At 37.1% G+C, this 20,459-nt stretch overlaps 1 protein-coding gene across 1 annotated transcript in view; it reads right to left on the bottom strand.

The window, feature by feature from the left end:
* The window catches only part of bmp2k (BMP2 inducible kinase), a 72,726-nt gene that overhangs the window by 5,309 nt on the left and 46,958 nt on the right, over nt 1-20,459 (bottom strand). Inside the window, exons 7-15 of the mRNA XM_022212378.2 lie at nt 17,956-18,088; nt 17,305-17,408; nt 17,141-17,220; nt 15,929-16,077; nt 14,752-14,948; nt 13,220-13,375; nt 9,340-9,590; nt 8,393-8,562; nt 7,445-7,558 (exon numbers count right to left, since the gene is read on the bottom strand). Coding sequence (XP_022068070.2) covers nt 7,445-7,558; nt 8,393-8,562; nt 9,340-9,590; nt 13,220-13,375; nt 14,752-14,948; nt 15,929-16,077; nt 17,141-17,220; nt 17,305-17,408; nt 17,956-18,088 — 1,354 coding nt within the window. The remainder of the gene's footprint in view (nt 1-7,444; nt 7,559-8,392; nt 8,563-9,339; nt 9,591-13,219; nt 13,376-14,751; nt 14,949-15,928; nt 16,078-17,140; nt 17,221-17,304; nt 17,409-17,955; nt 18,089-20,459) is intronic.

Genomic DNA, 20,459 nt, shown 5'->3' with positions numbered 1-20,459 from the left:
GCCAAGTAGTTTATTCTTTGCAGGATATATTAGAGGTGTATTCACATTTCTCTGCTGATTTAGGCCGTCTCATATATAGCTGCTGACCTATTGTAAAAGGACACCATGATGCTTCTTCTCGAATGAGTCGTCTTCAACTGCCTGAATAGGTTTTGAAAGGTATGCCATCTTTAAAAAAAACATAAATAAATCAGCCCCAAACTAATCATGTGAGACATGCCTTCCTTCTACAAAATCACACAAATCTGAGCTTGTCATATCATATTTCATAAAAAAATCACTTTTATTCCACATGCTTCTTAATCCAGTAAGACCCAAACGTAGAAAAAAAATAAAATAAAACAAAAAATATATAGATAAAACCAAGTGTAGAAAAAAATTTGCCAAAAAATAAAACAAAAATTTTAAATTAATAAAAATACAATATATAAACCCAAATATAGAAGAAAATGAGCAAAAAACAAAAAGGAAAAAATATAGAAAAAATGGCAAAACTAAATTTCAAAAATTATGTATAAAAAATGTAGACAAAAATAAAGCTTTTTTAAAAAAATGGTAAGGATAATACATAAACCCAAATATAGACAAAAATGAGCAAAAAACAAAAAAGGAATATATATATATGTGTGTGTGTGTGTGTGTGTGTGTGTGTGTGTGTGTGTGTGTGTGTGTGTGTGTGTGTGTGTGTGTGTGTGTGTGTGTGTGTGTGTAAAAATTTGCAAATGTGTGTGTGCATATATGCATATATATACACACTCACACACCTATCTATCTGCCCATGTATAATAAAGCACTTGTACTAGATCTTGTAACGAAAAAAAAAAAAAAAAAACCTACTAAAACTGTAGTTCTCTGTGCAACTGGAGAGCCACAACTTATTCAGCTGTGACCAAAAGTAACCTGACAAAAAATTCAGGGAGTTTTCAGATGAACTGCAGGTTGCATTTTCACAGAGCAGAGGAAAATGAAACGTATTTGATCAATAAAATCAGTTGGACATGGTTCAAAAATGGCATTTAAAGGAGCATGAGGTCATAAAGTTGTTGGAAGATGCATTTAGCATGATGAAACATCTTTATTGGTGAAAAATGGTGAGTTTGTAGAAGTAAAATATCTATAATATATAGAGCTCCCCCCTCTTTTCTCCAGTAGTGTGTGTAGACTTGGAAAAAAAACACAATGGATTCCTTTTTTTTTTTTTTTGCAAAATAAACAGATAAATTGAACGCATATTGCTTGCTTTTTCATGATTCATGGTATTTGAGTGCCCTCTCCTTCTAATCATGGTTCTTTGTCCATAAGGTGCAGAACTTCATGTTGCAGTGAAAAATGAACCCACAGTGAGCAAAAAATAGAACAGCAGGAAAGTTTACTAAAAAGGTTTAGAAAAGGGAATCAAGGATACTTCTTTTACAAATTATGCGACTAACACTACAGACCATGAAAACATTAAACCACAGAGGCATATTAGGAAATTCTGTGCAAAAATATACACAAAACCTGCCAAACCTGGACGCCGTAACCTAAATTTACCTCCGTGAACTCGTTTACCGAGCAAAGCTGCTTTATTTTAACGCTACACACACACCTGCTTAACCGAGACAGACGCATTATCGTCCTGCTGAGTGTATTAAATTTGCTCAGTTTTAATAAATAATAATAATAAAAAAAAAGAGAGGTCAACCAAAGACAGCCATGTTAACATCAGGAACATCTTGCTCGTGGTGCAGTGGTGGAGAGACTCTAGGATTCTCGGTACTTTACATAAAAAAGGAACCAACGTGAATATTGCTTTTTGAATGTTTGTTTTTTATTTATCAGTAACATTCTGTAAAAGAAATACATTCACACTCACAGTATGATACAGGACCTTTTACATAGTCTGTTGCAAAAACAAAACAAAAACAAGATATGTATAAGACAACTTAGTGATCTATAGGTTGTATTCAGGAGAGGTACCAGGAGCTGCTATCAAAAACTGAAGAGTTGTGACACTTTTCAACACTTCTACTAAAAAAAAAAAAAAAAACTGCCAAAGTTTTAGCAGCTTCTAACGCCTCTGCAGGATGTAAAGCTGATGAGAACATAGGTTACCAAACCCCCGAGACAGAGAGGAGAAAGCACACAAAACTCGTAAACAATATAGAAACAACATATTCTGTGTTTGCTCGTTCATCCCACTAAAAAAAATAAAATAAAATAAAAAATCCCGGGACAGGAATTCTCTTTGCACTTTAAAAGTAAAATAAAGTGCAGTTAATGGCTCTGGTCGTCCCTTTCACTCGTCTTCTTTTTTTTTTTGGCTTTGATGGTTCACCTGTTCAAACTAGAGATCCATCCACCAATACACATGAACAAGATGTTTCTGAATATGGCTGTCTTACTTGAATGAAGCATGAAAAGAAAATTAAGCAAATCATAAAATAAAAATTAAAAAAGCAGGTTTTTTTCCCCCCCAGTAAAAGCAGGCGGTGATATGAGGGCAAGCATGACGTGGAACAGAAGCATCGAGCAACATTCTCCGTAAAAAAAACAGCAAAAACTTACCTTGGGCTAAACACGCGGGTTACATTTTTAGTTAATATATTTGTACAGATATAATGATTCATGTCTGCATGGACATGGGAAACTCTCACTTGCTGCTCTAAGGCGGATCAACAGCAGCACAGTGAGGATCGACAAACATACAGCCCTTTAGGATTGTATGGATTGGAAATGTTCACCATTTTGACGGAAGTCGTCAGCACGCTCGCACCAAGCATTCCTCTCAGCACGAACATTTACACTGCAGGATGTGCCATCAGCCGGTTGGGTTTCTACAGAAAATACTGGTAAAATCACAGTTAACAACAGAGTTTGACCTGTGACCGATTTTCTAAGAAGTAGGGATGTCCCGATCCTGATTTTCAACATCAATCAAGGAGTTTTTTGACTATTTGTATCAGAAGAAGCTAAGTCCGATAATTTATTTACATTCAATGTCAGGAGCATCATTATCCGTAATAGATTAATCAGTTTATTTTGTGTTAATATAGCAGTTTTAGTCAACCTGGCCTCAGAATCAGGTCCATTTTGATATTAAAGATTGCCCTAGTTGTTTTCAGCTTGTATTAAACACGCTAGCTTAAGGTGGAGCTCATTAAGAACCACCCGAGTCTTTGTCATGGTCCCCCTTTACTAGCTAACCTCCCACAATGCTCTCTGCTTGCTAACGTAGTTTGAGTGATGCCCCTCTGGTTTCTACAGTATTAAATACCAAAATTGGGTCCATTTGGATTAAAAAAAAATTGTCCGAGTTGTTTCCAGCTGGCATTAAACACATTAGCTTTAGCCGAAGGTCATGAAGCACCACTGAAGTCTTTGTCATGGTGCCCCTTCACTAGCTAATCCCCCACAATGCTCTCTGCTTGCCAACATACAGTCCGAGTGACGCCTCCTCTGGTTTCTACAGTGTTAAACAGCATTAAACCTGCTACGACATCCTTAAACAAGGGGGATAACCTCCTTAAACGGTATTCATTTTTGACAGTTTGGTCAATATTATTGCAATGCTTTTGTCACTAAAATGGGAAATGCTCCTTTAAGATGCATTTTCATAGTTTTTTTTCCATCTTTCTGAGCTTTATAACAAGGTTTCTGGCAATCAATGTAACATTAAGGCCCAGTTTGGGTACTGAAATGCTATTATTTTCCTATTAAACTTTCAGCTCTTTATATTTGACTTATTTGAAGTGGGTAAATCGAGGATAAAGGTATCAGATTTGGATTCAGTATTGGTAGATGCTAAACATTTAATGACTAATGCAGGATCAGGGGTAAAGAAAATACTTGGCCGGAACATCCCTACTTTAATCGTCATTCGTCTACCAGTTGGATTAAGTGGTTTTCCTTCAACAGAAGCTTTTGAAGTTCACATAAACAGAACTGACGGTCATTTTTTGTAGCTAAAAATTCACTTTTTTTGTAATTCTGTCAGCTACGTTGGTCATATAAAGGAACATGCCACATGAAGGCACTTCTAGAAATGGAAACCAACTGACCTCCACAAGAAAAGAGCAAAGGATTTAATTAAAATGTGTAGCTACACTGCCAGCAACTTAACTGTGGTCATCAATGTTTTTTAAAACCCATTGTGGAGAAATTTAGCGATTTTTACTCTTTTTCAAATTCCTCTGTTTCTGTGAGAGTAATTTCGCGGCTTTTATTACTGCTTGACACAACCACTAAGAGTCTGAAAGCTTTAGAATTATACCCAATGAATCATTATTGAGATATTGGTCAAAGGCAGAGCTGCTACAACAGGAAGTGGATGGAAGTCCTTGGGAATTGTTTCCAATCATGCATCTTTCAATTATTCTTTCACGTCAGATTATATTGACCAAGTTTGGAAATGGAAATGTTAAAAAAGACGTTTCCATCTCCAATGAAGCTCTTTAATTCTTATTCATAAAGTCATAAAACACCTCAAATGAAAAAATGAACCAAAAATTTTTTTGGTGATATTGAGGACATTCTTTTCAAATTTTGCCATCTCCAATAACTTTTTTCGAATGCAATACGTCAAACTGTCCATAAAAATGCACGACCCATGTGAGATTTGTCAAAAACATTTACAGAGCATCAATTTTGAGGCGATCAGATAAACTCGTCATCAATTGTAGTAATCGGTTTCTTAAAAAAAGCAGCAAACCAACACACAAATTTTGACCTTCTTTGGTCCTAAACACCTAAACACTGTCAGAAAATCGAAGCAGGCGTTTTTTGTCCCCCCCCCCCCCCCCCTTTCTTTCCCCCAAAGGTCTTTGTGGACCGTGAGAGGGTTTGTCTCAAAGTGTCGTCTAGACCGACAACCGAAGGTGTTATGTTGGAGCTTTTGGTATTTTATAGACGGCAGATGAAGCAGCTTTGCCTCAGAGATTAGAATCTACTGAAAGTCAACCAAAAATCACTGCAAATAAGGACATGGAAGATAAAACCTGTTTTAAAAGGTTGCTGGCAGTGTGCAGAAAGACTTTACCTGTAGCCAAAACTAACCAGCTGATGGCACAAACAACAGGAAACTAAAAAGGCCGATCAAAAAATTTGCAGCAAATTTTTTCATGCCAGCCTGAAGGATTGACACCCAACAGAGTGGGTTTATTTAAACCTTTCTGCATCTTAACTTCAGTACAAAAGTCCCTTCAGTTTGTTTGGTTTCTTCTTCTTTTCAGTTTTTTTTTGGTTTATCATTCGATCCCATCAGATTTTCTACTCCTTAAGTAATAAGTGAAGACAATAAAACATTTCCACACTTACATTCAAGTGCTTATAGGGTTATATTGCATCGTTATCTTGCCTCGTTTCTACTCTAAACTGCAGCCACTGGACTTTTGCATTAAGCCTGCGTGTTTTAAGGACACAAGAGATGAATGTACTGTAGAAAAAAAAAACAAGAACAAAACTCCCCTCTAGAAATCAAGTGTTAGCGTCGATACCGTTTATCATTAAATATATCCTATGACTTACAAACAGCGGTTCTAAATTGCCTATCAAAACCAATTCACATTTAAGGAGCGGGAAGAGTACAGAGGCACGAAAGCTTATTGCTGCCACCGACGTAATACATGTAGAAATACTGCACTTTGATATTCACATTGTTGTACCGAGGCTATGGTCTGTGTCGGGGGGGATAAACTACAAGCAGTCTAAGTGGTTAGTGAAGCCGGATCATCAGGCTATACGTCGACATCGGCCTATAAAGTGCACAGTCCAGAACGTTTGAGGCTTCGTCCCATCGAGAAAACAAGAAAAAAGAAAGTTCGTGAGGAATCCTTGCGGTTTTGAATGGATTTCAATGTAAACAAATGACAACTTTGGAAGTTCACGCGTCGTCATACCGGGGCTGAGCGATGTTCAGCTTGGATTGGAGAGTTGAAAGACTTAAAATCTATAATCTGAGCTAAATGTATGAGCAGTTTTTGTGTTAGTTGTTTCCAGCTGGTATTAAACACGTTGATTTTAGGCGGAGGTCATTAAGCACCACTTAAGTCTTTGTCATGGTGCCCCTTTAGTCAACTTGGCCTCAAAATTGGGTCCATAATGACATTAAAAACTGCCCTAGTTGTTTCCAGCTGGTATGAAAAACATTAGCTTTAGCCAGAGGTCATTAAGCACCACCCGAGTCTTTGTCATGGTGCCCCCTAACTAACTCGACTTAAAATATCATTTGATCAAGGGAATGTTTAAAATGAAACCAAGTTTTTAACCACATGGACTCCTGAGTATAAAATATCAGACAACAATCTTAAATTTTTTAAATGAATTGCAGGTTTTTTGTTTAAATACTGAATTTCACAGAACAAGATTAATTTTTGTTTTAATTTTCTCTCTGATGCGCTACTATTGCTCTTTTTAAGGTTCCATTGTCTTAAATAACGTTTTATTTTCTCTTTTTAAGATTTTATCCAATGTGTTGTGCAATTTAATGCATTTTTTTTAGCATCTTGTAAGTCCAATTTTGAAAGGCATAGTTACCTAAAAGTTTTATTTCCATAAAGTCTATATCTATGTAAGTAGATAATTAGTTAATCTGCAGCTTTAACACCAATAAAAGTTTGTTTTTAACTACATGGACACCTGAATACTCGCAAAAGTCACTAGCAAGTATAAAATATTAGACAATAGCCTTACATTTTTTAACCAAATTGTAGGTTTTTGTGGATGTTTCTGGTAAATTCTCTTCAAATATCGAATTTTACAGAGCCAGAGTCATTTTTGTTTCAATATAATTTTCTCGATAATGCTCCATTATTGCAGTTTTTAAGGTTTTATCTAACATTTTGTACATTTTAATGTCTTCTACAGCAACCTGTAACTCCAGTTTTGAAATAAAGTTTGTATAATTAAATAAAAGCTCCATTTCTATATAATATCTATATAATTAGATCATCTGCGGCTTCAACTCCAATGAAAGGCTTGTTTTTAACCATGTGGACCGAGTTGTTCTCTTTGTTTGGTGCAAAACTGATAAAATGTGGACATCGCTCAGCCCTACGTAGTACCAGCCGTGATCTTTATGTTCTATTGCTTTTACAGCTGATGCAACCACAGCAACGTGTTGGAAACGGTGACTTGGAAGGTTTTTGAAGGCATTAATCTGGGAAAACTGAATGAGACTTCATATGTGACTAGCGGCTGACTTGCATAAAGGTTTGTTACCGTACTAAACCGACTGCAGTGAATTTACAAAGTGCTTTCAACACTTCGTCGATGCGTTTTCTGCTCCCGCTTACAGTTTTCCCCCTAAACGCCTTACGACTGACGCAGGGAAACAAAACAACAGTCGGGCTGATCATTGGTTTTTAACGGCCCGCTGAGGGGTCGGGTAGGAGCAGGAGGGGTAACAGAGGGGGCGGGTGGCTCCACAGTGTTGGGTCCTCACGGTAGAGACGCCTCTAAGACTTGCCTGCGTTGGCCACGAACGGGACGGAGCCGAACAGATCCTCCGGTGGGAGGGGCTTGGCGGTGGAGGCGGTCGGTCGGTCCGTTTCCACGCTGGCTGTTCTCTCCACCGGTTTTTCTGTTTGTAGGAGGTCACAGGAGGAAGATTATTAGATCATCTACAGCTTTAGCACCAATAATAAGTTTGTTTTTAACCATGTGGAACCCTGAATACATGCACAAGTCATGACCAAGTATAAATATTTAGGAAACAACTTTAAACTACTGAAGTGAATTGCAGTTTTTTGTGAGTTTCTCGGCTGAATTTTCCTTAATCTAATTTTACAGAACCAGATTCTTTTTTTGTCTGTATTTTATTCTTTCTCTTTACGATACTAATGTTTTGTTGCTTTCTTTTAATGTTTTATCCAATGTTTTAGCACCTTGGAACTCCCTGAAAAGTTTTTTTTTTATAGACTCGCACAGTATATATGCATCATAAAAATGCATTAAGTAAGACCTGCAAAATGTATTTTACCAACACAAAAATGCCTAATTTTTATTTTGTTTTATAGTAGAAAAAACACAGACAACAAAAAAAGGTGATAATAACGGGCTACATCTGTCTTATTTTTTCTCTTTCCAGAAATTGTAGTTGTTTTTAAAAAGGTAAAATGTTTGTTGTTGTTTTTTGTTTGTGTATTTGTGTGTCTTTGCAGGAACAGCACAAAATTAAAAGTGACTGAGCTAGCTAGCAGCTAATTAGCATCTGTCAGAGCAAAATAATACAAAATCTGAAAGTCCATCAGTGTGAGATGATAAATAAAATCTGTAAAAACATTAATGAAAAGGTAATCGGAGCAAAAGCTGAAATCCTGAGGAAAAAATTGTGAATGTCACTCAACCTGTGGTCAAACGTTCCACTGAAATAACTTAGAAACCTACAAACTAAAGCACTGAAAGGGGCACTTGCTTGCTCTGAGCATGTCGAACTCCCGGTCGATCAGCTCCTCCTCGGTCAGTTTGGAGAAGTTGTCCTCTCCGAAAGGGTTCCAGCCCGACATGTCGGGGGGGTTGCTGACGGCGCTGCTGCAGCTCTGAGAGGGAGGAGTGATCCCGTCTGTGGTGAGGAGAGGGTTTCTACTGCAGAGAGGGGACGACAAATGCGTCTTTTTAGGGACAAACTCGCCTCCAGTTAACATTTGCCGACAGCTTTCAAGACAAAGTGTGCATGTGGTGCTGTTGTATAAATCCATCTTAGCGGTGGCGGTAAAAACGGACAGACTTCCTGATGCAGATGTTTCCAGCAGCTGGACTAACATTAACTCCAGTGTCTATAAAAAGCATCACTTCCCTTGGATGCTTTTCCCTTTAATGCTTCTTTTACCACTGATTCATGGTAAATATTATTTGGCTTTTTTGACAAGAAATTACACAATAAAGACTCTTTCATATCAAAGTAGAAACAGATTTTGAAAAGTAAAGCCAGTTATTGAAAAATTAAACGGTGATCAAGCCACCTTATAGTGTAAATCATTCTGATATAAAACTTAATATAATTATAGGCTAAAATACAGTTTGCTGTGATTCATGCCAATTTTTAAACAGCAATAATAAATCAAATCATTATTTTTTGCCGTTTAACTTATAATTCAAGTAACCTGGTGTTTACAAATGTAACTGAGCAGAATTTGTGTCAAAAACAGATTAATCACCCTCTGTATTTCATTAAATTCACCAATTATTCAATTATATCTCGCTAACACAGCAGTTTATCAGTTAACAAAAATGGCAAAGAGTCTAGATTTAAGAAATAAACTGATTTGATTACAACTAGGTGCACGAAAAGAAGGAAATATACTGTTTAAATTGGAATAATGTGCAAAATAAGACACAAAAGGTACATTTAAAGGGCGTTACCTGGGGTTAGTGTATGAAGGATCCACAGGTGAAGGTCCCCCAATCTGACCAGGTCCAGGTCCGGGTCCAGCGGTGGGCGTGGTGGCGTTATAGGAACCGAGAGGGATCTGGAACTCAAGAGGGGAAGACATATAGGGGAGAGGCTGCTGAGCGGGATGATGCTGCTGCTGCTGCTGTGGATGTTGTTGTTGTTGTTGTTGATGATGATGTTGTTGTTGCTGCTGGACAAAAGCCTGTTGGTACTGGTGCAGCTGTTAGGGACGGAAGAGAGGGACAAGAAGGGGGACGGGAATGAGGGACGGACCATTGATTTCATGGCGCACAATGATGATGAAATGTCGTTAGAAACCAGTTCTGGATTTGGAAAGCTGGGGGACACGGTGGAGGGGGGAGGGATGAAGGAATGACAGTCAAACAAGCACATAGAGCACCCGACTGAACACATCAACTGAGCTCCAAAGGCAGCTAAAGGCCACCTCAGGCACTGGAGGGTGAGTTTAAAGCAGGGGCAGACCCGTTATCCTGGACCATATTCAACTTTGTTACAATTATCAGTATTTTTTTTGGCCGATAATTGCTAAATTAATTACCTAAATTAAGAAACACAAACCAGGAAATTAGCTTCTCTCACAGTGGCTATGGCTACGCTAACGGCTAGCAGCTAAGTTTGAAAGCAGCAACATAATAAAACATAAGATCTGGACCTTAATGGGCAATAAAACGAACAGCAGACATAACGGCAAGAAACACTGTTCAATCTCAGTCGATCCCACATAGACAGTAGAAAGCGTTGTGCTTTTTAAATTACGTTTCTATTTGACATATTCAGCTATATCACCGTTATTAATGGTGATTTAATATACACCAGATCCAAGTATCGATTATCTGCATTTATTGATTACAGATAATTGATATTAGCATCAAAAATATAAAAAAAAATCAATTTAATTAAATCTAAAAAACTGAAAATAAACAAAAATTAAATCAATTCAAAAAATCAAAAATAATACATCAATAATAAAATTAAATAAAAATGAAAAATGTACAATTTCAAAAATATATAAATTTTAAAATAATGAAAATGAAAAATTAAAATGAAAAAAATCTATTTTAAAAATGTATTTAAAAAAGATTAAAACTAATTGGTAGATCCATAGTTTAAAAGGTGCTTTCACTTATTACAGCCAATAACATCTTATTGTGTATTTTCATCCGTTTCTAATATTTCATGCATCTAACGGGTTTGTTTTTCCTTCACAGCCTAATTTCAAAACCATCTAACCTCGTTTTCTGCGTTTTTCTAATTATCCACATCACTGTTTTGGTTTTAAAACGCCAAACAAATGAAGCCGATCCGATGTCAATAGAGCATCCAGATATCACTTATCGGCATTGATTGATTGTGGATCATCGGCAGATAATCAAAAATAAAAAAAGTAAAATAATATAAAAATAAATTTATGCATGTTCAAAGAAGAAAATACAGTAAAAATAAATAAAACAAAACAATAAATATAAATAAATAAAATTAAAAGAAAAAATAGTAAAAAGCTGCATTTATTGATTCCAAACTCAAACTGCTGTTTTGCAAAAATATTTTATTGTGTATTTCACCCGTTTCTAGTATAGCATGTCTCTAACATGTTCTTTTTGATTTTATATCCTAATTTTACAACCATCTAACCCTGTTTTCAGTGTTTTTCTAACTACACACTTCTTGCCAAACAAACGACGTCGATCCGATGTCACTAAAACATATTAGAAATCCGCGTTTTCTCCGCAAAGCGCCTTCGTAACAATAAGGAGCGTGTCTAAGATCGCCGCTTTCTCCCACGTTCAGCAGGTATCTTGGGAATAAGAGGAGTAAATCTGAGAGGTCCTCTCCTCCCCTGCATGTGAACCGCTTCATATGTCAGAAGAAAACTGCTCGATTTCACCCTCTGTTCGATCCCCTCGTGGCTCCGCTCGGACCAGATTGCCTCTGAAATAAAACAGATGGTGCGCGTTCGGTGGGAAAAGCGGGCTAAAAATCGCGCCGCCCTTGCAGTGCACATTTGGAGGACCTGTGTTTGTGTGTTTGATTCGGTATCCGCGTAAATACGAGTTTTCAGAGTGTGTTGGACGGATTCAGTAGGAAGTTTGAGCGTCTGCTTCCAATGCTGCTTGGCACCGAGCGCCAGGAGGATTGGAGCGACGAGGACTGGCTGCCAGTGTTTGGAACGCAGGGAGCAAATTCAGGGCCGTTCTGACATTAAATGAAATACTCAGCTCCGTGCTGCTTCACGCTGCGCCTCCATGTGTTTCACTGTCATTTGCTCAAACTATTTACTGCAGCGTTGGATGAAGTCTTCTGCTCTCAAATTCTGTCATGATACTGAAAATCAAACGCGAGCGACGTGTTCCGGTGTAACGGGCCAGAAGAACTGCCCCCTGGGGTAAACTCTAACCTGGGCCGGTTTATAGCTGCTGACATAAAGATGAAGCAACACTCTGAAGTGTTAACTTTTTGTTTTACAAAGATGTACAGCAGGTCAACTTTAACACATTGTAGAGCAACTTTACCTATTATAGAGCAACTTTAACTATTATAGAGCAACTTTAGTTCCATTAGAGCAATTTTCACAAATGTAGAGCAACTTTAATATAGAGCAACTTTAACTAATGTAGAGCAACATTAATTCATTTAGAGCAACTTTAACTAATATGGAGCAACTTTGGTTCATTTGGAGAAACTTTAACTATATAGAGCAACTTCAAATAACTGAGCAACTTTAACTAATACAGAGCAACTTTAGCTAATATAGAGCAATTTTAGTTCCATTAGAGCAATTTTCATGAATGTAGAGCAAATTTAATTAATATACAGCAACTTTAACTAATATAGAGCAACATTAATTCATTTAGAGCAACTTTAATTAACACAGAGCAACTTCAGCTACTTTAGAGCAACTTTAACTAACATAGAGCAACTTCAAATAACAGAGCAACTTTATCTAATATCAACTTCAGCTTAACAGGGAGCAACTTTAACTATTATAGAGCAACTTTAACTCAGTTTAGAGCAATTGTAATTAATATAGAGCAACTTTTAACTCACGTAGAGCACCTTAAACTATTTTAGAGCAACTTTAATTAACAGAGCAACTTTAACTCAGTTTAGAGCAATTGTAATTAATATAGAGCAACTTTTAACTCACGTAGAGCACCTTAAACTATTTTAGAGCAACTTTAACTATTACAGAGCAAACCCCAAACTTTTGTGTAAAAGCGTACGCTCAGCAAGCAAATCATTATGAAAGAACATAACTGGAAAGTTCAAATCAAAGGAAAAACTGAATAAAAACAGAAAAAATTATGCTGTGAGCAAAACATTATCAAACAACATCCACATTGGCTGGCTTCAATCGTTTCTGTTCAACAGATTTCAGTGGAGTATCTCTCTGTATTATCTTTAATCTGTGCTCCACGAGTCAATCCGTATATCAGCGCGACACGTCTTTGTATTTCTGGCTAAATATGTGACGTAGACTGGTTTTACATGTGGTATATTCTGGACTATTCCAGCCCCTGGGGTATAAACTTGCTGTGTGTATTTTATTCTTCTGTTATTGATCTGTGTTTACCTTTGACTGTTAAGCACCCTGAATGTCTTCTATGTATGACAAGGGGTTGCTGAATGTCTATCAAGGTTAAATTATTCTTTTATCCAAACATATATGATCAAAAATTACTAGCACTGACTGGAATTAAACATCTTATTGTTAAATATCTGAGCTACATCCCCCAGCCTTCGCTTCAGACGGACAAAAGCAGATCAGAGAGACGTCCAGACAGCAGATCGTACATTTATCACGTGGCTCCAGACTTGTCCAGAACTCACCATGGCTGCGTACTGAGCCTGAGCCTGAGCCTGAGCGACCTGCTGCTGATACATGGGCTGCATCATCATCTGCTGCTGCTGCTGGAGCAACGCCTGCTGCTGCTGCTGCTGCTGCTGCTGCTGGAGCTGGATGGACTGCTGCACGGCCTGTTGGTACTGAGGAGACACAAGAAGAGGTCAGGAATCTGCACGATTAGACGCAGCGATGGATCAGACGGCTGATAACTAGGGATGTTAAAGCTGGTCGGTGAACACACTTTAAAATGCCCGATCCTTCGTGCACGTCAATCTGTAGCAGGACGCGGCTGAAATGTCTGCAGATTGGAAGCGCTTCAAATTGGGAAGCAGTCCAACTTGTAATATCTGTCATGTGAATATTTTTAGAGGTGGGAGTGACAGAGCTGCACTGAACACTGTTAATTTGATACAGATCCTAAAAAAGCAAACAAATTATTCAGGTGTGTGGAAGCAACAGACACTGAATTTTAACGTGAGAGCTACATTTCCTCAATCTGTTCCAGTCTGAAAAGTCCGCATTTTTAAGAACCAACAAGGCTCCGTTCAGTATTTGTTCCTAAAACAGAACTTATCGTTTCTCTGATATGATTCCAGCATCTGATGCTTTGTTCTTTCTGCATTTCATAGAGAGAAACTAACACTCATCTGTTCAGGATTTAAATTAGTAAAAAAAGGTGTGTCTTTCTGATTCCTCCAAACAGTCAGGCAGAAACTTGTAGATTTGTTTGGTGCATCTCATCTTTCTTTTTTCTTTTAAACATCCAAAACTATTACAGAAAGGACAAATAAGTTCACTGTGATGGATTAGAAGCCCATTGTTGTGACAGAAAATACAGGTTTTCACCAACTTTTGGGCTATAAATCCTGTTTGGATGCATTTCAAATCAAAATGCAGCTTTTTATGCAACACCTCAAGTTTACTACAAGTTTACTTGAACACCTACAGGAGCTTTTATGGGATGTGACTTTCATCTCTACATGTGCAGAAAATACAGAGACTGAAACGTCGTTTCTCAGATCCCTAAAGTGTACAAAAAAGAAAAATATAAATGAATATATACAGTGCAAGCGCAGCTGAGATTCCTATTCTTCCTTTTTATTATCCCAGCTTTACTACAATGCAGCACTTTGTGAAATCATTACTTCTGTTTGTTGTGACTGTAAATGTGAAAGTTGATGAATTTGAAAAGGATTTTTCAATTATTTTTACTGTTATAATGCAACAGTAAATCAAATTGCAAAAAGAGCATTTAAGAAGACATATTTCAGCTTGTTTACTCTGTGATTTTGTTAAATGATTCTGTTATTTTGCGAAATGAAAACAAAGGAACAGCTTGGATACAGAACTGCATTTTTTCCTAAAGCGCTGCAGAGCTATTCTACTGTCAAAGACACAGTTTATCAGATTTGTTTTAATAACTTTAAAGTGTGCATTGTTTGGCTGTATGTTTGAGGAAAATGGCACAGATTTTGAGCTCTTTATTTGCACGTATTCAACATTAACAGACTTGTACCTGGAGGTATTGGAGTTGCTGTGCGTTTGCATGCTGCTGCTGCTGCACTGCTTGTTGCTGTTGGTGGTGGTGGTGATGCTGTTGCTGCTGCAGCTGCTGCAGTCGCAGGTCACCGGGCTGCAGCTGCTGCAGGACTCGGTGCTGCTGGCTGCCGGGCTGCGGCTGCATGGATGGTTGTCCAGAGCCGGGAGTGGGAGCTGAGTGGACAGAGAAGGACGGACGGATGGTTTTAATACCTTAAACAACACAGGAGACAACACAAGTGAACTGTTTCAGTGAAATATGGAGAAAACAATCAAGTTAAAACTCATGTAGCAGCAAAAATAACACAAATGGTGGAATATTAGCACTCCAGTCAAACTATCACAGGTGATAAAAATGGAATTTTACTGCAAAAATACAGAATTTGAGTGCACAAATAAAATGTATCAGCGAAAGATGGATAAAAGCTTCAAGTTAAAACTCACGTGGCAGCAAAAACAACATAATTGGTGGAATGTTAGCACTGCAGTCAGAATATTACAGGAAATAAAAGTTTAATTTTACTGCAAAAACACAGGATTTTCACGAATCCAAACAGATTTCATCCCAACTAATTAATTTATGATTAAACCGAGTATGTGTAATTTTTAAATTAATAAACTTTTGTCCCAGTGCAGCTTGAAACTTCCCACTTTTTACCGTTTACTGCACTAATAAAAAGCCCCTTACATGCAGTAACGTTGTGTGTCTGTGTCTTTAATGTTATCTAAAATCCTTGAATACAATATAAACCCCAATTAAAGCCACACCGGGGAAATTTGGATTGTTACAGCAGCAAAGGGGAGAGTGAAAGCATTTAAGAAATATCAGCAGAAATCTAAATAAAGTACTACTTCAGACAAATAAATTTATGGGCTAAACTCAACAGCTGAATAAAACTACAAACAGCAGGCAGCACCACAACGTTTATAGGAACGTTAATCGAATGTGTTTAATCACATAAAATCCAGGAAATGTGTTGCTACATGTGTTCAGGTGTGGGAATCTTCATCTTTTTAATCTGAAAAAAAGAGCCGTCTTACCTGGAGGCTATTTTTCTTTAACCTTCTCTATCTTCTCTATTCTTTGTGCAGCACTAAGAACACACCTGTCAGATAAAGGAGATCCTGCAGATAAAAACATCAACCTTACGAACCTTTCTGGCCGTTGCTGACGGGTGCTGAAGGCACGGTCATCTTGACGGGGGTGACAGTGTTGGCGAGAGGCAGGACGTTACTGTTGGCAGCTTTCGGCCGCTGTCTGGGAGCTATCGATGTTTCCGTTGGACCCACAGACTCCGTTATCCTGGAAAGGAAAAAAAAAACAAGTTCATTTTCTTCTTCAGCTGCTGAGTTTAACGGCATTTTTATTCCTAAAGCTACCATCGTTAATGTGGTAAGCATGTACAAACTCATCTTAGTTCAGGTTCCACATTCAGCCCAATTTGAGCTCCAGTGACCAATAAAATCACAGAATAACAACCTGTAAATAACCACAACTGTAAATTATTCCCTTTGTTTTTGTGCAAAAAAAGTACGTTCTGATAATGCTCATTTAAGGAATTATCTTTTCGCAAAACATTACGAACAACCTGAAATTTATTAAGTAAAATAAATTCAATTTCAACAATATTATGCCTCAGTTTATCATTTACACATTACAACTTACAGACCACAGAGTGTCTACAAAGGAACACAACATCAGCTATCTGGAACTGAACACACAGTATTTTACTTTATGAGCAAAACAGCAAAAGTCAGATAAAAAAAAAAGACAAAAACAGTATTTACAAGACAAATATTACAGGAATGAGACACATACTGACAAAAAAAAAAAGAGACGACACTGAACAAAAAGAGACAAAATCTGACAAAACAGTGACAAAGCGACAAAACAATAGATGGACAAAAACGAGACAAAATGACAAAAGAGAAACAAAACGACAAAAACGCTACGCAAAACGACTAATAAAGCAAAACATAAAATGATTTAAAAAAAAGACAAAATTTACAAGCGAGACAAAGGAAAAAACAAAAGTGAGAAACAAAACAACAAAAACATGACAAATGATAAAAGTCTGACAAAAACAACACAAAGCATTATAAGAATGAGACAAAAGCACAATGAGTCATATAGTTTTGTACTTTATGATCAAAACAACTGGTCATAGTCTAGAAATTATGTTAAATTTAGAGTTTTACTAATTTACAATCTGCAGTTAATGTCTTCTCTGGAATTTTTTTCACTTTACCGAACCGGTTTTGGGCCACCTCTGATCTAGACTGCATTTCTGATTCAATAAATGTTAAATTCATTGATTAAAAAAAACTTTTCTTTCATAAGTAAGCACATTTCTAAGTGACCCCACCTGGCTTTCGTCATGCTCTTCTTAGCAGCGACTTCACTCGCTGTTAGTGGTTCTGGCAGCGATGTGGGGATGGGAGAGCTCTGGAAAAACAACATCAGAATTATGAGTAAATGTCCACAAACATTAAAAAAAAAAATCCTGGTTGCTTTATTCTGCAGACTCACAAAGAGATTTGGCACTGGGCAGTCCTTTCCAGCTAATTTGAAGGCAAAGTAGGACACTTGGTAAATGTCTGGTCTCTTCTCCTGATCTGGTTCGAGCATATATCCTGGAAAAGACGGAAAAATCTCATCAACTGCAGTTAACATGCATTGCTTCCGTTTGGCCACTAGGTGGAGCCGCATGACTAACATTGTAAAAAGGAAGCGCCACTGCAGGAGACATTTAGGGAAGTGAAATAACTTGTCATGACTGACAGAGCCTGACTGGTTCAAACAGGCTCAAGTTGTGTAAATGCACAACAAAGAAACACTTTAGCGCAGTTACCGTTCGCTCTGTGGGCGAACAAAGCACAAAGAAAAACACAACGGCAGATCACAATCTAGCTGATGAGAAAATGGTAAATTAAAATCAAACGCGCTCCATGTAGAAAACCCCGAAAACTCTGAAGGTTTTGTGCTGTATTCGGTGTAATTATGTTTGTGCAAAGCTGCATTTTGGCACAATCACGAGGAGAACGCTTTCCAGCTCAAACATGCCTTCATAGAACAGCAAGAAAATGAAAATATGAGAGGGAAAAACAACACTCCGAGAGCAAAGACTGACTGTTAAATCATCAGAACAGACACACAAGAAGAAGAAATCGGAGTACTTACTGATTAAGCAGTGCAACTTGAAGGAGAATTTGGAGTTATCTGGAACGATAAAGGTTCCGTCACATATGGCAACTTGACTCTCCCCAAATGGAAGCGCGAAGAAACACAGCTTGTACAACAAGCATCCAAGAGCCTGTGGAGAGGAAACGGCAACAGTCTGTTAAAACACCTGTATCCAGTTACTGTAAAGGCTGCTAGCGTTCAGGAAGGTTTCAGTCAGCGCCGTGCCAACGAGACACCTGAGTGTTGGATCATAAAGCGCCCTTTGAAGATGAGAGCAGTCTTCTTTTCTCTATATAAGAAAAAAAAAAAGGACAAAAGCGAGATAAACTACCACAAAGATGGACTGACGACACAAGCAAGACAACAAAAGACAAAAAAAGACAAGTGAGAAACAAAACGACTAAAAAAAAACAAAACAGGCAAACGACGCAAGAGAGACAACAAAAACATGACAAGCAACAAAAGTCAGCCAAAAAAAGACTGAAAACCAGTAAAAAGACAAAATTTTACAGAAACGAGACAAAAAAAGACAAAAACAACACAAGAAACGACAAAAAATAAGACAAATGACACAAAACAGAGAAAAAATTCGACAAAAAAAGTTAGTGAGGAAAAAATGGACGATAAAAACGAGACAAAAATGACAAAAGTGAGAAACAAAACGACAAAAAAGTAGACAAGCAATACAAGTGACACCAAGAAACACAAAAACAAGACAAAACGTTACAAAAGTGAAGCACAAAACGACAAAAAAAATGAGAAACAATATAACCGAGGCAAAGACAAAAAGACAAAAACGAGACAAAAAAATGACAAAAGTGAGAAGCAAAACGACAAAACAGAAGACAAGCAACACAAGTGACACAAGGAAACACAAAAAACAAGACAAAATGTTACAAAAGTGAGGCACGAAATGACAAAAGTGAGAAACAAAATGACAAAAACGATACAACTGAGACAAAGACAAAACGACAGAAAAGAGACAAAAAAAGTGAGAAACAAAATGACAAAAAAGTAGAAAAGAAACAAGTGACACAAAGAAACACACAAAAAGACAAAATGTTACAAAAATGCAGCTCAAAACGACAAAAGTGAGAAACAAATAACAAAAAAAAGAGAAACGATACAACAGAGACAAAACAACAAAAAAATGACAAAAGCGAGAAACAAAATGACAAAACAGACACCGCAAGAGAGACAAGGAAACGCAAAACGACAAAAATTAGAAACATGAAGAAAACAGACAAGTGACAAGTCAGACAGAAAAACAAAAACAAGACAAAATGCTACAAAAAAAGAGACACAAAATGACAAAACATGAACCAACAACAAGTGAGACAAAACTCCCACAAAACCACAAAAACGAGGCAAAAAGCAAGACAAAATGTTACAAAAAAGACACAAAACAGCAAAAATGAGAAACAAAACAAGAAAAAATGAGAAACAAAACAAGAAAAAATGGACAAACGTTAAAAAGACAAAAAAACAAGACAGAATGAGACAAAAACAACACAAAACGACAAAAACAAAACACTGATTTTTGAACATATCACACTTGTAAATATAAATGGATGCTAAAGTTTTGTTATTTTCATAGAGTCAAGAAGGAAATTAATACGCTGTAAGTCGATTTAACTGGTCCTGCTAAAATGTTCAGTCTGGATCCCTGAGACCGATTTAATCATCAACGATATTTCACTGAAGCCGAGAAACCAACTTAAACTGATCAGGAATTCTTCCCTCACCACCTTGAGACATGAACACGGAGTGATTCTAAAAGCACATTTACTGAATTATTACAGGCTTCTTAATCAGGCTGCATGAGAAAAACAGCATCATCATCATCATCAGTGTCGGGAAATAAAGGCCTTAAAATTAAACATCTGACGGGAAGACAGCATCCGTCTGGGTAAAAGTTTACGGTTTTGTTTAAAATGCAATATGAACAGAAATATATTGCACATTTAAGTTGAAGTAATTTTCTTATGTTGTCCAGTAAATTCATATATTTGAAAAGCCCTGCAGTCGTTGGTTCCACCAATTAAACGGAAAAAACAGTTTATAATCAGCATTTGGCTGCCAGTAAGGTAAACCATCATCACATCTCATATCCCTCCCTATTACAGAAATATCAGGTTATCATCAGAAAATACAAACATTTAAGATAGAATCTGTGCTTTTTACAAGGTTAGAAGGAGATTTATGTGCCAAATTTATTACAGATACTAGAAATAATCAGGAAAACTGGACATCGATTTAACATGCCGGTGATCGCAACCTGGACAATGTAGCAGCAATAGTTCATTTTCATCTCATTTGTCACCCGAAATATTTCATGTTTAGGTGCAATAGTTCATTTTAATCTGATTTTCAAATGAAATATTTCATTTTTAGGTGCAACATTTGAATTTACTCTATTTTATGTTGGGGAAATATTTCACTTTAATCTAATTTTTTAAGAGAATAATTTCATTTTAGGCGCAATATTTCACTTTAATGTA

Source organism: Acanthochromis polyacanthus, chromosome 7 (assembly GCF_021347895.1).
Source record: "Acanthochromis polyacanthus isolate Apoly-LR-REF ecotype Palm Island chromosome 7, KAUST_Apoly_ChrSc, whole genome shotgun sequence".
In the NCBI taxonomy this organism is placed as follows: Eukaryota; Metazoa; Chordata; class Actinopteri; family Pomacentridae; genus Acanthochromis; species Acanthochromis polyacanthus.
Note: the sequence above shows the minus strand (reverse complement) of the source record. Positions and strands in the feature narration are given on the sequence as shown.